This window comes from Anomaloglossus baeobatrachus, chromosome 12 (assembly GCF_048569485.1).
Source record: "Anomaloglossus baeobatrachus isolate aAnoBae1 chromosome 12, aAnoBae1.hap1, whole genome shotgun sequence".
In the NCBI taxonomy this organism is placed as follows: domain Eukaryota; kingdom Metazoa; phylum Chordata; class Amphibia; order Anura; family Aromobatidae; genus Anomaloglossus; species Anomaloglossus baeobatrachus.
The window spans coordinates 94,595,500-94,615,626 of record NC_134364.1 but is presented as its reverse complement, the minus strand read 5'-3'; the positions used below and the strand labels follow the sequence as shown (position 1 = coordinate 94,615,626).

Here is a 20,127-nt window from a genome sequence, read left to right as displayed (position 1 = left end):
GGTGGACTGTGGGGGCAATCATACTGTGTTGAGGGGCTGTTAGGGATCATAATATGTGGTGGACTGTGGGGGCAATCATACTGTGTTGAGGGGCTGTTAGGGATCATAATGTGTGGTGAACTGTGGGGGCAATCATACTGTGTTGAGGGGCTGTTAGGGATAATAATATGTGGTGAACTGTGGGGGCAATCATACTGTGTTGAGGGGCTGTTAGGGATAATATGTGGTGAACTGTGGGGGCAATCATACTGTGTTGAGGGGCTGTTAGGGATAATAATATGTGGTGGACTGTGGGGGCAATCATACTGTGTTGAGGGGCTGTTAGGGATCATAATAAGTGGTGAACTGTGACGGCAATCATACTGTGTTGAGGGGCTGTTAGGGATCATAATATGTGGTGGACTGTGGGGGCAATCATACTGTGTTGAGGGGCTGTTAGGGATAATAATATGTGGTGGACTGTGGGGGCAATCATACTGTGTTGAGGGGCTGTTAGGGATGATAATATGTGGTGAACTGTGGGGGCAATCATACTGTGTTGAGGGGCTGTTAGGGATAATAATATGTGGTGGACTGTGGGGGCAATCATACTGTGTTGAGGGGCTGTTAGGGATAATAATATGTGGTGGACTGTGGGGGCAATCATACTGTGTTGAGGGGCTGTTAGGGATCATAATATGTGGTGAACTGTGGGGGCAATCATACTGTGTTGAGGGGCTGTTAGGGATCATAATATGTGGTCAACTGTGGGGGCAATCATACTGTGTTGAGGGGCTGTTAGGGATAATAATGTGTGGTGAACTGTGGGGGCAATCATACTGTGTTGAGGGGCTGTTAGGGATAATAATATGTGGTGGACTGTGGGGGCAGTCACTGGGTTGAGGGGCTGTTAGGGATCATAATATGTGGTGGACTGTGGGGGCAATCATACTGTGTTGAGGGGCTGTTAGGGATAATAATATGTGGTGGACTGTGGGGGCAATCATACTGTGTTGAGGGGCTGTTAGGGATAATAATGTGTGGTGGACTGTGGGGGCAATCATACTGTGTTGAGGGGCTGTTAGGGATAATAATATGTGGTGGACTGTGGGGGCAATCATACTGTGTTGAGGGGCTGTTAGGGATCATAATAAGTGGTGAACTGTGACGGCAATCATACTGTGTTGAGGGGCTGTTAGGGATCATAATATGTGGTGGACTGTGGGGGCAATCATACTGTGTTGAGGGGCTGTTAGGGATAATAATATGTGGTGGACTGTGGGGGCAATCATACTGTGTTGAGGGGCTGTTAGGGATAATAATATGTGGTGAACTGTGGGGGCAATCATACTGTGTTGAGGGGCTGTTAGGGATCATAATATGTGGTGAACTGTGGGGGCAATCATACTGTGTTGAGGGGCTGTTAGGGATCATAATATGTGGTCAACTGTGGGGGCAATCATACTGTGTTGAGGGGCTGTTAGGGATAATAATGTGTGGTGAACTGTGGGGGCAATCATACTGTGTTGAGGGGCTGTTAGGGATAATAATATGTGGTGGACTGTGGGGGCAGTCACTGGGTTGAGGGGCTGTTAGGGATCATAATATGTGGTGAACTGTGGGGGCAATCATACTGTGTTGAGGGGCTGTTAGGGATAATAATATGTGGTGGACTGTGGGGGCAATCATACTGTGTTGAGGGGCTGTTAGGGATAATAATGTGTGGTGGACTGTGGGGGCAATCATACTGTGTTGAGGGGCTGTTAGGGATAATAATATGTGGTGGACTGTGGGGGCAATCATACTGTGTTGAGGGGCTGTTAGGGATAATAATATGTGGTGGACTGTGGGGGCAATCATACTGTGTTGAGGGGCTGTTAGGGATAATAATATGTGGTGGACTGTGGGGGCAATCATACTATATTGAGGGGCCGTTAGGGATAATAATATGTGGTGGACTGTGGGGGCAATCACTGGGTTGAGGGGCTGTTACGAATCATAATGTGTGGTGAACTGTAATGGCAATCACACTTTGTACAGGCTATTATACTGTATGAGGTATCACACTATGCTGGGGAGCTGTAGAACATTGTACCAAGTAAACGGTGAAAAAAAAGGCAAGGGAAACCCTGTGTCTAGAGAAAAGGAAGATGGTGACCCCTGACCAAACCTACCGCTGGTCCCTGCGGTCCCTCACCACCCTAGAAAGGTTTTGCACCTATGCGCCGAGCCGGACACCTGACCCCAAGTATCCCTAGTGCTGGACCCTAAATAGCGAACGGATGGGATGAGCTCTTCGTCAACCCCACTAAACATCTATAGAAGACACAAGTGGGACACACGGGGAAAAATGCATAAACTATATATCCACAGATGACTCAGGTAGAAGTTCAGCAAAGTATTCAGCAACAATACCACAGAGAAGTACAAGCCATCTGCTTGCAAACAAGGCTTGAATGAACTGAAAATATCACAAGCACCAATCCAAGGAAGGAAGGAAGGGAGTATTTAAACACCAAGAGAATGCTGATGATCAGCAGCTGGGTGGAAGGCGAGCTCCTGCTGGGTCCAAAAGGGGGAGAGATGAATCCAGCAGGAAAGCTACCTATACCAATGAATACTGACAGCAGGAAAAATAGAAAGTCAGAGAGCATTCTGCACAGACAAATACTGTGACCTTCTATAGCCAGAAACCACACATTACACCCCTGACATCTGGGGAGCTATAGTGGCGTCATAATGTGTATTTGGTTCTGTAGGGACATCATACTGATTGTACTGACTTTAGAGTAGCTGTTGATCATAGTACAAGCACCCAATAAACAAAGTGGAATGATTTACTGCTTTTTAAAACATTGGTAAATTATGTTGTTTGGATTTTCTTAATATTAAACAATGCAATGAATAGAAAAACAAAAGGAGGACAAACGACCAAACGCCCAGATAATTTTTATATAGTTTATTTTAGAAAAGTGCACATGTAAAGGGTGAAACAGGAATGATACAGGACTTAAAAGCCCCAAACAAGGTCACAGAACCCACATATATATAGCTGCTAGACATGCTAAATGATAAGGCACCTTTACTATGGAAATATCAGGAGCGTCCACTAGATGTCACTAGAGCACCCCGTGCCATAGCCCTGCGTGTACATATAACATAACTGGGAAGATTCCCACCATAATCAAAACAAACAGTATATATACTCACTGTGGAGCCACACGAAGGGATGCTGGGTGCCAAATAGGAAGGAGGGGGGACCGTGACCCACCCGACGGCCGTTTCCGCAACTCGAGGTTGCCTTCGTCAGGTGGAGTGGTTAGAAGGGCCAGGATGTGAGGTATATATAATCCCATAGCCAATTACCAGTCAAGCCTCTATGACCCATGTAATTGTGCTGCGTGTAGCTCCGCCCCTGGATACCAGCCGAGTCACCAACCATGCGGCCGTAAACATGCGGTGTAAACACCAGCAACCACCTGATCGGAATAGACTCGGATGACAGACAGGCTGCGGACAGCAGCACAACACCCGGGTACCGGCACACATGGAAGAGCCAGGATTAAAGGTGAAGCTGTGGATGATTGACCTGATACTTAGGGGCACTTTGCACACTGCGACATCGCAGGCCGATGCTGCGATGCCGAGTGCAATAGTCCCCGCCCCCGTCGCAGCAGCGATATGTGGTGATAGCTGGCGTAGCGAAAATTATCGCTACGCCAGCTTCACACACACACTCACCTGCTGTGCGACGTCCCTGTGTCCGGCGACCCGCCTCCTTGTTAAGGGGGCGGGTCGGGCGGAGTCACTGCGACGTCACACGGCAGGCGGCCAATCGGAGCGCAGGGGCGGAGATGAGCGGGATGTAAACATCCCGCCCACCTCCTTCCTTCCGCATATCCTACGGAAGCTGCGGTGACGCCGGTAGGAGATGTTCCTCGCTCCTGCGGCTTCACACACAGCGATGTGTGCTGCCGCAGGAGCGAGGAACAACATCGGACCGTCGCGTCAGCGTAATTATGGATTACGCCGACGCTGCACCGATGATACGATTACGACGATTTTGCGCTCGTTAATCGTATCATCGAACCTTTACACACTATGATGTCGTATGCGATGCCGGAAGTGCGTCATTTTCAATTTGACCCCACCGACATCGCACCTGCGATGTCGCAGTGTGCAAAGTGCCCCTTAGACTAGCGGTAAGACCGCATTCTCAGACCAACAGTATCACCATACTAACTGGATCGAATCCCCACTCCATAGGATATAATTATACGATTAATATATATATATATATACCACTGTATATGATATAATACCAATTAGAAGTGTGTATTATAAAGTTCGTTCAAAATCATATGGTGCAACTATATATATATTTAGCGAACACACATCAGAGCAGCATAAACCATATTTTATGTTACTCATTATAAACGAACCCGCTCAGATGTGTGTAAGCCAAACATCAGCACGCGGAGACAGCAATACTGCGCATAAAATAAACTATACCATGCGCATGCGGCTATGTCCACATATATAAAAAGGTGCAGGGGAATTGGGGGAGTTAATATACATAGAATATATAGCCAGATCCGAATAATTGCTCATAGATGAGAACATATACTACATGTCAATACATATCATACTATGGATTCAAACATGTAACCCGACCAAGGACCAGGAGAAGGGAAGGGGGGGGGGGGGTTGTGGGAGGGAAAGGGGGGGTGGAAGGGGGGAGAGGAGGGGGGGGGAGGGATAGATTGAATGAACTTTTTGACAAATGCTGTGGTATGCTTAAATTCAAAATTCATAGTCGACGTGCAGCTCGCCAGGATGACATCCAGAAAATGGAGAGGAATCCAAAACCAGAAGCTCAACATGAGGCCCAAAGCTAACATACAGAAGGAGAAGAAAAACCATAGTTAAAATATATAACCACACACTTAAAACATTAAAAACAACAACTTGCACAGGGCAAGCACAAGCATATATAATGTATGCATATACACATATAAATATAAATATATATATGTAGTGGAATGATCTTAGAGGAATAATGCAAAACTCAAATTTTCATTGAGGCCAGAGGGATACACAGTATTTAATCTGTATATCCATCTGGCCTCTAATTGAGCCAACCTCCTGCTCACCTCACCACCCCTAATACCCAGGTCAATCTGGTCGATGCCCAAAACACGAAATTGTGAACTGTTTGATGCATGGTGTACCAAATAATGTTTGGGAATCGCTTTTAACGTGGTTTTATCTACCTGGCCAGGTGCCGCCTCAATCCCCAACACATGTTCACATACTCTAACCTTTAACTGACGAGTAGTCAGTCCTACATATATCCTCGGACATGGGCATGTAGCGTAATAAATTACTGCCCGTGATGAACATGTAATAAATTTCTTAATATAATATCTCTTATTGCCTGAGGAGTCAGAAAAGGTATTTCTGCGACATATGTTGGCCACAGGGAGAACAGCCACTACGGCTCTTAGGTCGCATATCGCCCAAAAAAGTCTTATATCTCTATTATTCCCCTCATAGTGGCTGTGCACCAATAAAACCCGAAAATTAGTTCCTCTACGGATGGCGATCTTTGGTTTTTCTGGCAGAACCTTCCTTAGAGTAGGGTCGGCCATCAATATTGGCCAGGCATGTTCCAAGCTGGCCCTCACCAGATTGAAACTGGAGCTGTAGTTCGTGATAAATCGAACCTGATTGGAGGGTCCAGGGATAGAGTTAGTATACAGAAGTTGATCCCTATCAGAATGTTTCGCGCGATGATAAGCTCTTTTTATCATGCGTCTACTATAACCCCTCTCCCTGAATCTCTCCATCAGGTCCACCGATTGTTTCTCAAAATCCGCATTTGTAGAGCAAATTCGACGTAACCGTAAAAATTGGCCAGTAGGAACTGATCCAATCATATAGTTGGGATGTGCAGATGACGCATGTAACAAGGTGTTTGTGGAAGTTGGCTTACGACACAGATCCGTTTGTAGAACATAATCACCGTCCTTACTGACAAGGACATCCAAGGACATTGTGACTCGGCTGGTATCCAGGGGCGGAGCTACACGCAGCACAATTACATGGGTCATAGAGGCTTGCCTGGTAATTGGCTATGGGATTATAAATACCTCACATCCTGGCCCTTCTAACCACGCCCCCTGACGAAGGCAACCTCGAGTTGCGGAAATGGCCGTCGGGTGGGTCACGGTCCCCCCCTCCTTCCTATTTGGCACCCAGCGTCCCTTCGTGTGGCTCCACAGTGAGTATATATACTGTTTGTTTTGATTATGGTGGGAATCTTCCCAGTTATGTTATATGTACACGCAGGGCTATGGCACGGGGTGCTCTAGTGACATCTAGTGGACGCTCCTGATATTTCCATAGTAAAGGTGCCTTATCATTTAGCATGTCTAGCAGCTATATATATGTGGGTTCTGTGACCTTGTTTGAGGCTTTTAAGTCCTGTATCATTCCTGTTCACCCTTTACATGTGCACTTTTCTAAAATAAACTCTTTATATAAAAATTATCTGGGCGTTTGGTCGTTTGTCCTCCTTTTGTTTTTCTGTTAAATATTGCGACTAGCCCTTAATAGTCCATATCTGCACAGTGCTAGTTTTTTCACATATCCACTAATCCTATGTACTATCTATGTACTGGGCAGCAGTATACTATCTACCATGTGTAGTAGGTTGTTGGTAATTAATTACATAATGCAATGAATAGTAATACAAAATGATATATGTTAATTATATTACTGAACATAATTTCAACTGATTGGTTCGGTCCTCCTCAACACTCAGTTAGTGATGAGTGAACCCGTGGATAATTGGTTCGCCGAACCAGCACGAAAAAAAAAAAAATCGGGATCGGCGAGCGAACTTGACACTGGACTTAACCCCGAACAACGAACCGCATACAAATCAATGGGGATGAAACGTTAGTAAGCACCAGAGTGTTACAAATGGAAGTAAAATTTTAGTATGAGCAGGATAGTTATCACACTGCAGTCAGAAACTATTGATGAAGTAAGTTCATCAATATACACTGCTTTCCCAGCCATCCTCTGTGCCAATATCTGTGATTAATTGCAGACTGTTATACACGCCCCTACAATATGCCCGAGTCTGTAATTGGTTGCAGTTAGTTTGCTGTATAGTAGTGTAAAAAGATAAAGAATTAATTTTAGAAAAATTACATGGGTTCCTGCAACATTTTGATAGCCAGTGCTGGTAAAACAACAGCTGGAGGATGCAGCCCCCAACTGTAAACTTTACCGTGGCTGGATATCAAAACAGATAAGAAAAAAAAGATGAAAGGTCCCCCCCAGTTGTAATATCCAGCCATGGTAAAGCAGACAGGTGGTGGCTGGTATTATAATACTCAGGAGGTGCCTTGGATCTTGGCCCCTCAGTCTAAAAATACCAGCCTGCAGTTACCCAGAATTGGCACACCACATTAATTATGCCAATCCTGGTACTTTACTCGGCTCATCCCGATTGCCCTGGTGTGATGGCTATGAGGATGATACATTGAATGCAGAATTATTAGGCAAGTTGTATTTTAGAGGATTTTTTTATTATTGATCAACAACTATGTTCTCAATCAACCCAAAAGACTCAAATATCAAAGCTTAATATTTTTGGAAGTTGGAGGGGGATTTTTTTTAGATTTGGCTATCTTAGGAGGATATCTGTTTGTGCAGGTAACTATTACTGTGCTGAATTATTAGGCAACTTAATAAAAACCAAATATATTCCCACCTCACCTGTTTTTTCACCAGGTAAACCAATATAACTGCACAAACTTTAGAAATAAACATTTCTGACATCCAAAAACAAAACCCCCAAAAATTTGTGACCAATATAGACACCTTTCTATATGATGACACTCAACAGCCTACCATCCATACATTCTGTCAGTTGCTTGATCTGTTTATGATCAACATTGCGTGCAGCAGCCACCACAGCCTCCAGACACTGTTCCCAGAGGTGGACTGTTTTCCCTCTCTTTAGATCTTACATTTTATGAGGGACCACAGGTTGTCTATGGGGTTCAGATCAGGTGAACAAGGGGGCCATGCATGAAAATCAAGTTTTTTATGAACGATATCAACTTCTTCCTGTACCACTGCTTGAAGAAGTTGTCTTCCAGAAACTGGCAGTAGGTCTGGGAGTTGAGCTTCTCTCCATCCTCAACCCGAAACGTTCCCCCACAAGTTCATCTTTGATGATATAAGCCCATACTGGTACCCCACCTCCACCTTGCTGGCAACTGAGTCAGTGTGGAGCTCTCTGCCCTTTACTGATCCAGCCTCTGGCCCATCCATCTGGCCCATAAAGAGTCACTCTCATTTCATCAGTCCATAAAACCTTTGAAAAATCAGTCTTAAGATATTTCTTGTCCCAGTCTTGACGTTTTATCTTATGTTTCTTGTTCAAAGGTGGTCGTTTTTCAGCCTTCCTTACCTTGGCCATGTCCCCGAGTATGGCACACCTTGTGCTTTTTGATACTCCAGTAACGTTGCAGCTCTGAAATATGGCCAAACTGGTGGCAAATGGCATCTTGGAAGCTTCACGCTTGATTTTCCTCAATTCATGGGCAGCTATTTTGAGCCTTTTTTGCCCAACATGCTTCTTGCAACCCTGTTGGCTATTTGCCATGAAACACTTGATGGTTGGTTGATCCCGCTTCAAAAGTTTGGCAATTTCAAGACTGCAGCATCCCTCTGCAAGACATCTCACAATTGTGGACTTTTCAGAGCCTGTCAAATCTCTCTTCTGACCCATTTTGCAAAAAAGGAAGGAAAAGTTGCCTAATAATTAAGCACACCTTATATAGGGTGTTGATGTCATTACACCACACTCCTCCTCATTACAGAGAGACACATCACCTGATTTACTTAATTGTTGGTTGGCTCTCAAGCGTATACAGCTTGGAGTAGGACGACATGTATAAAAAGTATCATGTGATCAAAATACTCATTTGCCTAATAATTCTGCATACAGTGTATAAAGGGTTACTACAAATAGATTAGACCTGGCTCGACTATCGTTAGTCTTAGGTGCTCTGGAGAAAAACAATAGACACTACAAATATACTCCGGCACACTAACAAGTAATAATTGAAAAATACCGAATGGTGCTCAAAATTATTTTATTGTGGTGTATTTTTTTTAAACATTGTCCAACGTTTCAACCCTATCCGGGTCTTTCTCAAGGACTTTTGTCTATCAATACAAGGAATATTGCACAAGGAGCACCACAAAAGAGATGATTCTCAGAGGAATGATGGGATTTCTACAACCGCCTCTGTTGCATGGGCTAGTGTCACTCTGTCAATGAGGTGGCAAAAAGGACCAGGTGTGCACACACCTTATAAATATCTTAGAGTGGAAAACATCAAAGATATTGAGTCAATTGTGAGGGGTACACAGTACTTGTATCAATTATGACTTTATTAGTATAACATGTAGACCTTCAGAGAGGAGGGTCGAAATACTAGAGGGACCCGGAGGGCCGTGAGATCCAATAATGGAAGCTCCCAAGTGGAATAAAGTATATGTAAGTTGTAGTGTATCGGACAATGGCTCTGCTGGGGTGATAGGTGGTGTCACTGGGAGCTTTGTGAGCTTTTGTTCACTTACAGCTGCTTTTACTCCCTATAAGATTCTGGATCCGGTTGCTTCTGGTGGAATATAGCACAGCGTTGCTTCAGCGATACCGGTCCCTATTATAATTATCCAGAGCCTGGTAATCTGTTGTGTGCTTTCCTTTGTGGTGTGGAAAGATCTCTGTTAGTTTATTTCCTCCCTATGTTTTATTTCTTCCTGGGCACATATTTACTCTTTCCTGTGTTTGATTGCAGTGTGCATGAGTTTTGTTTTTCCCCTGTCTGTGGTATTTGTTGGATTTTCTTCTCCGGTCCCGGCCCTCTCCTGGGATGGAGGAGAGGGGGTGTTAGATCAGGGTTCGAACAGGAGTTAGGGTCACGCTGGTGGTCCAGACCTGGCTAACATCAAGCCTACCTCTTAAATAAAGGACAGCACAGGGTGCCCAGTCTGAGGGCCAGTTTAGAGGTCTTAGCTCCAGTTACACCGACACCTCTGTGTCAATTGCTTCAGGATCAATTCAGGATTGGTGGCAATATGGGGTATATAATGAAATACTGTTAGGCACTTTAAAAAGTTTTGTAAACATGTCTCCAAATATGTGTGCCACATTAGTGGGTGGAATATATAAATTGGAGTCCCAGTTATATGGTTTCTAGAGTTTTTTTGTTTCAAAGTATAAACTCTTTACGTGTTTCCAGATGAGTTGCAGTAACTGCAACAAAACACACAGAGACCTCTATTTTGTGACACATTTTTTTATCAAAAACTAAATATAATGAGATGCAGGGTTTCTGTTTTTGTTTTGTTAATATTAGTTTCTGGTTTTTAGGAAATTGTCATTAGGTACTAAGTATTAATTGTCATCTTGGTCAAATATTTTTATTATGATTTATTAAAGGTCAGCAAAAAGAAGGGGCAGGTATTAATAGTGAAGGTTGGACAACAGCGAGTGCCCATTTAACAGTCATTAATTTTGGGGAGCAATGCTTATTATGAAACCACTGTAATAGACAACAAAACAGCTTGTCCCACCCATAATTCCAGTCGTTTAAGGGAAATAGACCCCACAAGTCTATTTTTGGAACCATCCTGTATCATAAATTCCAAGATTAAAATGACCCTGTTTCATTTGTTACAGCAGAGCCTCAACATAACGTGTCCGGGGATCTACATTCGCCCCTGAACTTGACAACGTCTTTCAGTTCAAATGACCTGAAAGAAGTATCCTGGAAATTTGAAATCAATGGAACAGAAAATCTCATTGCAACAATTAGGAATGGCAGATTCGTTGACGACCACAACGGCTATAGTCAATATGATAATGGAGCAGTCCTGGAGATCGATAATCTGACAAAAGATCATCAAGGAATCTACATCGCTGATGTTACTTTTCCTAATAATACAGTGAAAACAATGTGTTTTAACCTCACAGTCCATGGTATGTATTCATAATACTTATGATCACTGATTATAATGTTAATTTAGTCTTTTGAGAAGTGTGAATAATACTGATTTTGCTTCTAGCCTTCAGGAGATGTCAGATCTGTGGCCTTTCAAGATTCAGGGTTATCATAAATCTGTATGCAAATAGCTCTTGTTCCCAATAAGTATATAAATTACTTAAAGGGAATCCGTCACTTGCCATAAATATGTAATATTTGAGCCTGGTATGAATGCCACCATTTTCCTTAATCCAAAAATGGCTTTCTTTATTTCCTGTGCCTCTCTTGTCCTTAGATACGGCCTCACTTTCTCTGTATATAAAGCTAGTCTTGTTACCCAGTGGGTGTGGTCTTCTTCTATGATGTCATCTGTTTGAAGTCTACACCCACTTATCAAAAAAAGATTGCATTTTACGCACATTCAAGAAGAGGCCATATCTCAGGAACGGAGAGGCACAGGAAAAAAAGACATCGCCGGATTCAGGAGAATGGCACCATTTACAGCAAGTTTCAAAATTACATATTAAGGACAAGTGACAGGTCCCATTTAAAGATTAATATGGCATATGTACAATCTTTTTAAATCCTACTGTTTGAACCAGTATGGAGATGTGTAGATGATATTGTCTATTATAAACCTCATGTTATTCTTCTTTTATCAGAGTCTGGGCTCACCAAAGGACTCTTTGGTGTTCTAGTGGTCTACTGAGTATTAGAGTCTGACCCTGGGGGCATTTCTAAATCCATATGTAAGCACGTACTATATATATAGTGCACAAATGTGCTTTAAGTTAATGCTTTAGTAGGTAGAAAAAATTGATGCGAAGACTAATATTTCAAATAAACTGTCTTGTATAGAGACCGTTGGGTAAATGGTTTGACATATGACTGCTCTAACCAACTGTGTGCACTTTCCAGTGTGAAAAAAATGTATATATTGTCACCCTGGTGCATTATCCGGGTTATAACTAGAGTTGAGTGATGTTCGAGGTTCACCAATTTCATGTTCGAGTGATTTTGGGGGGTGTTTGAGTCATTTGACGAACTCGAACGATTTGCTAAAAGTTCGTCAGTTCGAGTTGCGTTCGAGAAAGATTCGATCACCAAAAGCGTGGCTTTTCACAGTAAGTATGTGCGCACGTTGCGTATCTGCATGCGGCCTGCGTCCCCAGCACAATCCCTCTCTCTTTCCTACTCGCCGCACGGCTGTCACAAATCTCCAGCGGCTTTTCGTCTTTTGAAAATGGCTGCCGCTTCATTATTCAATCAGGTATTCCGTGCCTTTCTCCACCCACCGGCGCCCATGATTGGTTGCAGTCAGACACGCCCCCACAATGAGTGACAGCTGTCTCACTGGAACCAATCACAGCCGCTGGCGGGCAGGTCTATATCGTGCAGTAAAATAAATAAATAAATAATAATAAAAAAAAAAAAAATGCGGTCCCCCCAATTTTGATACCAGCCAAAATATAGCCACACGGCTGGAGGCTGGTATTGTCAGGATGGGGAGCGCCACGCTATGGGGAGCCCACCACCCTAACAATATCACCCAGCAGCCACCCGGAATTGCTGCATCCATTAGATGTGACAGTCCCGGGACTCTACCCAGCTCTTCCCGAATTGCCCTGGTGCGGTGGCAATTGGGGTAATAAAGGGGTTAATCATGACAAGCGTCTCCCCGAGGCACCTTCCATGATTAACCTGTAAGTGAAAGTAAATAAACACACACAGCGAAAAATCCTTTATTTGGAATAAAAGACAAAAAAACACCCTCTTTCACCATTTTAATAAAATCCCCAAATAACCCTCCAGGTCTGATGTAATCCACACAACACTGTCAGCTCTTCTACATGAAGATGACAGGAGCTCTGTAGAATAAGAGCGCTCTGTGTCATATCCACGGAGCAATGAAGTGAGCCGCGCTGTCAGCGGAGACTTCACCCAGCTAGTGCCTGCGTGTGCAGTGATGATGGGGGTTGTAGTGCCTGCATGTGCAGTGATGATGGGAGTTGTAGTGCCTGCGTGTGCAGTGATAGGGGTTGTAGTGCCTGCGTGTGCAGTGATGATGGGGGTTGTAGTGCCTGCGTGTGCAGTGATGATGGGGGTTGTAGTGCCTGCGTGTGCAGTGATGATGGGGGTTGTAGTGCCTGCGTGTGCAGTGATGATGGGGGTTGTAGTGCCTGCGTGTGCAGTGATGATGGGGGTTGTAGTGCCTGCGTGTGCAGTGATGATGGGGGTTGTAGTGCCTGCGTGTGCAGTGATGATGGGGGTTGTACTGCCTGCGTGTGCAGTGATGATGGGGGTTGTAGTGCCTGCGTGTGCAGTGATGATGGGGGTTGTAGTGCCTGTGTGTGTGCGGTGATGAGTGCGGTACTGCTGGTGTTTGCCCGCCCATTCATCCGCCCATCCATCGGTAAAGAATTTAATTTATTTTTAATTTTAAATTATAATTATTATTTATTTATAATTATAATTTAATTTACTTATGCACTGAGGGGAGGAGCCGGACATCAGCTGTGAGCCACGGCATACACCTCCAAAATCGGAGCAATTCATGGAATAAGGCTGCATTGCTCTCACCTCTCTCTTTCTCTCTCTCTCTTGTTCTCTCTCTCTCTTTCTCTCTCTCTCTCTTGTTCTCTCTCTTGTTCTCTCTCTTGTTCTCTCTCTCTCTCCCTCTCTCTTTTTTCTCTCTCTCAAACCTGGCGATGATCAGCTGATGCGGTCACCTGACGGAATCAGCTGACACTAAAAGTCGAGGGGTGAGGTCGGATTTTTACCGCCAGGCCGGCTAAACTATCAGCTGCTGCTGTCGGACAAGAGTCTGCACAGAAGTGTGTAGTTTTTTTTTGCACTGATGCATCAGCTGATTGTATAAAAGCCGTTTATACAATCAGCTGCTGTGTCATGTGATTCAGGCCCTTGAACCTGACACATCATCTGATCGCTTTGGCATCCAGCAAACCGATCAGATGATATTGGATCCGGATTGGACAGCGTGGGACCCTTGACCCAGGATTACTATGGAGGGGGGGTTCTTATTTCAATAAAGATGGAGTCACTAATTGTGTTCTGTTTTATTTCTAATAAAAATATTTTTCTGTGTGTTGTGTTTTTTTTTTATCTGTACTAGAAATTCATGGTGGTCATGCCTAATATTGGTGTGACACCATGAATTTCGGGCTTAGATCCAGTTGATAATATACAGCTAGCCCTTACCCCATTATTACCCAGCGAGCCACCCGTCACGAGGGCAGCTGGAAGAGTTGGATACAGCGCCAAAAGATGGCGCTTCTATAAAAGCGCCATTTTCTGGGGCGGCTGTGGACTGCAATTCGCAGCAGGGGTGCCCAGAAAGCTTGGCCACCCTGCACTGCGGATTCCAATCCCAGCTGCATAGTTGTACCTGGCTGGACACATAAATCGGGATCTAAATAGGCAGCTGGGGGTTGGGGGCAGCCCGTACCTGCCTGCTGTACCTGGCTGGCATACAAAAACATGGCGAAGCCCACGTAATTTTTTTGGGGGGGCAAAAAACTCCTGCATACAGTCCTGGATGGAGTATGCTGAGCCTTGTAGTTTGTAATTCTGTAGCTGCTGTCTGTCTGTATGGAGCAGAGCAGACAGCAGCTGCAGAACAGCTGCAGAACTACAAGGCTCAGCATCCTACATTCAGAACTGTATGCTGGAGGGAGAGGCAGGGGGAGCAGAACTACAAGACTCAGTATGCTCCATTCACTAGTGTATGCAGGAGAGCAGACAGCAGCTGCAGAATGACAAAGCTCAGCATACTCCATCCAGGACTGTATGCAGGAGTTATTTTGACCCCCAAAAAAATGACGTGGGCTTCGCCATATTTTTGTATGCTAGCCAGGTACAACAGGCAGGTACGGCTGCCCCTAACCCCCAGCTATTTGTACCCGGCTGAGAACCAAAAATATAGGGAAGTCCTTTTTTTTGTTAATTATTTCACGAATTTCATGAAATAATTAAAAAAAAAAAAAAAAAAAAAAAGACATGGGCTTCGCCCAATTTTTGTGTCCAGCCAGGTACAACTAGGCAGCTGGGAATTGGAATCCGCAGCACAGGTTGGCCCGAGCTTTCTGGGCCCCTCTGCTGTGAATTGCAGTCCGCAGCCGCCCCAGAAAATGGCGCTTTCATAGAAGCGCCATCATCTGGCGCTGTATCCAACTCTTCCAGCAGCCCTGAAGCCGGGTGGCTTGCTGGGTAATAATAGGTTAATACTAGCTTTGTTTTACTAGCTAGTATTAATTCTAAACCAAATTCAATGAAGACAGGAGTATTAGAGCAAAAAAACAAAAATCATTAACTATAAAAAGCCATATTTCTTCTCAATGTCTATTCAGTATAGACCGGTCACGTGAGGTGGGTGTGGAGAGTGGTAGAGACGATTTGGGAGATGAGTGATGGTAATCTCTTAGTTGTAGGTAGGTAGCTAGTATTAAAGGCCCCGTCACACTAAGCAACATCGCTAGCAACATCGCTGCTAACGAACAACTTTTGTGACGTTGCTAGCGATGTTGCTGTGTGTGACATCCGGCAACAACCTGGCCCCTGCTGTGAGGTCGTTGGTTGTTGCTGAATGTCCTGGGCCATTTTTTAGTTGTTGCTGTCCCGCTGTGAAGCGCAGATCGCTGTGTGTGACAGCGAGACAGCAACAACTAAATGTGCAGGCAGCAGGAGCCGGCTTCTGCGGAGGCTGGTAACCACAGTAAACATCGGGTAACCAAGAAGCCCTGTCCTTGGTTACCCGATATTTACCTTTGTTACCAGTCTCCGCCACTCTCACTGCCAGTGCCGGCTCCTGCTCTGTGCACATGTAGCTGCAGGACACATCGGGTTAATTAACCCGATGTGTGCTGTAGCTAGGAGAGCAAGGAGCCAGCGCTAAGCAGTGTGCGCTGCTCCCTGCTCTGTGCACATTTAGCTGCAGCACACATCGGGTAATTAACCCGATGTGTGCTGTAACTAGGAGAGCAGGGAGCCAGCGCTCAGTGTGCGCTGCTCCCTGCTCTCTGCACGTGTAGCTCCGTGCGGTGGTAACCAAGGTAAATATCGGGTTGGTTACCCGATATTTACCTTAGTTACCAAGCGCAGCATCTTCCATGCGGCGCTGGGGGCTTGTCACTGGTTGCTGGTGAGCTCACCAGCAACTCGTGTAGCGACGCTCCAGCGATCCCTGCCAGGTCAGGTTGCTGGTGGGATCGCTGGAGCGTCGCAGTGTGTCATCTCACCAGCAACCTCCTAGCAACTTACCAGCGATCCCTATCGTTGTTGGGATCGCTGGTAAGTTGCTTAGTGTGACTGGACCTTAAGCCAGAGATTCTTAATGTCAGGCAAGCTTGACCCGGCCATTAAGAATCTCCAATAAAGGGTTAAAAAAAAGACACCACACAGAGAAAAAATACTTTAATAGAAATAAATACACAGACACACTTAGAGACTCCATGTTTATTACTCCCTGTCAGCCCTCCACGATCCTGGTCTTCTGTCTTCTTTCTCCTTCAACCCATGCAGCTCTGCTACATCAGACAGCACAGCATGGGAGGAAGACGCTGCTGCTCCGTGCAGTCTAATCACTCAGTGAGTGAGCAGAGGCTGCGGGCTGTAAGCGGTGAAGTCACCGCTGACAGGCGGGTTACTATAGCAATGGTGCTCCGATCATGTGATTCCCGGTACCGCAATTCACTGGCAGCAGTCCTTGCATGTGCGCTGACTCTGTAAATAGGGCCAACATGCAGGAACGGGGAAGCCGACCATGTGCCAGAGCATCTCGGAGAGATGCACTGACAGGACCTAGCATGACGTCTAGCCATGTGACCAGTCTGTAGTTAATGAGATAATAGACACGTGACTGGTCACATGGCTATTTTGACGTCATGGAAGTTAGTATCATCAGTGCTGGTTACCGGGAGGACGCAGCAATTATCGGAAGGAAAAGCGGCGGGAGACAGAGTGCAGGACGCATCGCGGGGACCTGTAAGTGTAATGGCAATGTTTATTAACTCTATGTGTACATGTATAATGTGTTTTTATGTGTTTGTGTATGCCTCCCATTGTTTTCAATGGGGTACGAGTTGGTTCATCGAACGTTCGACGAACTTGTCCTCCGTTAGACGAACCGAACCGAACTCGAACTCTAGGGGGGTGGCTCATCTCTAGTTATAACATAGTTTGTACCTTTGCTATGATTTTATCCAGAGGCATATTTTCTCTTTGATCCATGCAGAAACACCAATCATTTTCAGCCATGTTGTCACATTATGGAACTATCACTTCAAAGGGGCCATGCTTTCAAACTTATGGTACCATATGGAGGCTAAGGCAACCATGTCATCTAAAAAAAAATGTGTTTTGTGTTACTCTCTACTATCCTGACTTCTCTTTTTCTTAACCCAGGAAATCTGGCTCCCGCGGAAAAGGAACCCACCACTTCCTCCCCAAGCTCATATGCCCAGTCTGAAGGATTACCTACTAACTTTGGTAAAACACTAAACTTTCTCCTTCAATTTTTAATTTTTTTTTTACATACTCCTGGTTTTCCTAGCCGTAAGAAAATTGTGGTCTTGTGAATTAAAGGGATCCTGGCACTTGCAATAAATATGTAATTTGTTTTTATCTGGACGCTGCTTTTGTGAATCTGGAGTTGCTGTTTTTGCTTCGGTACCTCTCCAATCCTGAGATACAGCCCCCTCTTGCTTGTAACTAAATCTAGTCTTTTGGCCAACAAGGCTTCTCTGGGGGAGTAATCTTGAGGATCACGCCCAATTGGCTAAAATACTAGCTTTAAATATAAGAAAGAGGAGGCCATGTCTCAGGAATTGGGGAGTAGCAGGAACACAAGAAAAACATTGCTAAATTTCCTAATAATATGTGGAAATCGACCCAAAAGTTGGTCAAAGATATCACAACTTTGCATTGGCAAATATTTTTTATTATATTTAGATAGTCATTTGTGTATTCAGTTTCACCTTTATCTGGGTTCCCATTATTTATAGGGATTGGTGAGTCATGATTGAAAATATTCTGGGAACTCTTTTGTTGGTTAAACATTGGGAAGTCTGTGGAAAGAACTGTCTTGGGGCTTTTTTTCCTGCGTATTGGAAGAAGATTTCCCAAGAAAAGAGAAAAATCATTATCCAGCTCATCGACAGCGGTTTCTCGACCAAGAAAAATGCCAAATTGCATCATGTGAGGTGCCATGACAGTTGAAAGAATATGAAATGAAGTACGTCCATCCAATCAAAAGCCGAGAGGTGGACGTCCAGGCAAAATATACAAGTCAACCAGTTGGCTCATCGCAAGGTCTATCAGTTCTGGGGAAACAAACACGGCAGTGGAGGCGGCTCATATACTTCATAATAGTGAGATCATTGATGTCCATGCAAGCACCATATGATACACGCTACACAAGTCTGGAATGGTGGCCGAAAAAAGGTGAAGAGGCTTCAACTTCAATATCATAAGAAGGGTCAGCTCAAGATTGCAAAAAAGTACGAAAAGTGGACCATAGAAGATTGGCAACAGGTGATTTGGAGCGATGAGATGAAAATCAACAGATGGCTCTGATGAGTGCAAATGTGTCTGCAAGCAACAAAGGAAAAAGGGGCTAATGGATCGAGAAACTGAAGGAACTGACAAGTTTGGTGGAAAAAAATCTGATAAGGGGTTGTTTCACAGCCAAAGGCTGTCACACTGTAGAGAGATTAGTTTTATTCTCATTTTCACATGGAAAGACTAGAAGCAATGGGATGAAACTGATGGGAAGGAGACACAGATTAGATATTAGAAAAAACTTTTTGACAGTGAGGGTGATCAATGAGTGGAACAGGCTGCCGCAAGAGGTTGTGAGTTCTCCTTCAATGGAAGTCTTTAAAAAGAGGTTGGACGGACATCTGTCTGAAATGATTTAGTGAATCCTGCTTTGAGCAGGAAGTTGGACAAGATGACCCAGGAGGTCCCGTCCAACTCTAATATTCTATGATTCTATGATTCTATGAGATACTTGACCAGGATCAATGATGGTCTTAATGTTGAGCTATATATGAGTATCCTACAAAACGAGTTACATCATACACTCAGGTACAATGGGAATGAAAAGGGCGACATATTGTAACAGCAGTACACCGACCTAAAGCATACATTGAGATTGGTGAAGAAATGGATCAATGACAATGAAGTAGAGGTGCTGTATTGGCCTCCACAGTCCCCAGCCCTCAACCCAATCAAAAACTTAAACAAAAAGCTGTACACATCCCCAAGTGAGTCGCCCAATATACACCAAAACTGGGAATGTGTAGAAGAGACCTGGGGTCAGATTTACTTGAATATGATAGAGAGACAATGCAGAAAGAATTCAGGCAGTGTTGAAAGCCAAGGGTGGATTTACAAAACAAAAACATTATTATACAATATTAAATTTAGATTTTTGGAGCAAAACAGTAACAATGCAGTGACATGACAAGAATCTGCATAACTCATATGCTAAATAGTTGCAAGTCAAATTTATGTATGAGATAGCCAAGATGATTGTCTATAAAATGAATGTTGTCTCACGCTCAATGCTGTAGTTGATGGTGAAATATGGAGCCTGAAACTCAAAAGTTCAGAACATTATTACCCTTTTGCTCATCATTGTACCTTTGCTCTAATCTCACACAGAAGCCTATTTTTCTTTTAGATCCATGTAAATACTAAAAGAAACCAATTGTTACCATGTTGTGATATTATGGAGATATTGCTTTAAAGAGGCCATGCCTCCATAATATGATGCCATAAAGAGGTAAAGACAATCATGCCATATTAAATGCCCTTAGTGGAGCCATTAGGGCATCACTCTGCCATCCTAACCTTTCTTTTCCTTTACTTAGGGAATCTCACTCCCAGTGAACGAGAGCTGACCACTTCCTACCCAACCACCTCTAGCCAGCCTGAATTATTACCGACCAGCCCTGGTAAGAAATTATACCTTTACATTCATGTACCTATTTTCATTTTATCCACTCCTGGGTTTGGCTCAAAGAAAAATTGAATATGTGATCCTAGTTGT

At 44.2% G+C, this 20,127-nt stretch overlaps 1 protein-coding gene across 1 annotated transcript in view; it reads left to right on the top strand.

The window, feature by feature from the left end:
- The first annotated feature begins 6,189 nt into the window (after nucleotides 1-6,189).
- The window catches only part of LOC142257600 (uncharacterized), a 56,370-nt gene continuing 42,432 nt past the window's right edge, over nucleotides 6,190-20,127 (top strand). The window contains exons 1-5 of the mRNA XM_075329736.1: nucleotides 6,190-6,200; nucleotides 10,445-10,458; nucleotides 10,754-11,053; nucleotides 17,478-17,561; nucleotides 19,949-20,032. Coding sequence (XP_075185851.1) covers nucleotides 6,190-6,200; nucleotides 10,445-10,458; nucleotides 10,754-11,053; nucleotides 17,478-17,561; nucleotides 19,949-20,032 — 493 coding nt within the window. The remainder of the gene's footprint in view (nucleotides 6,201-10,444; nucleotides 10,459-10,753; nucleotides 11,054-17,477; nucleotides 17,562-19,948; nucleotides 20,033-20,127) is intronic.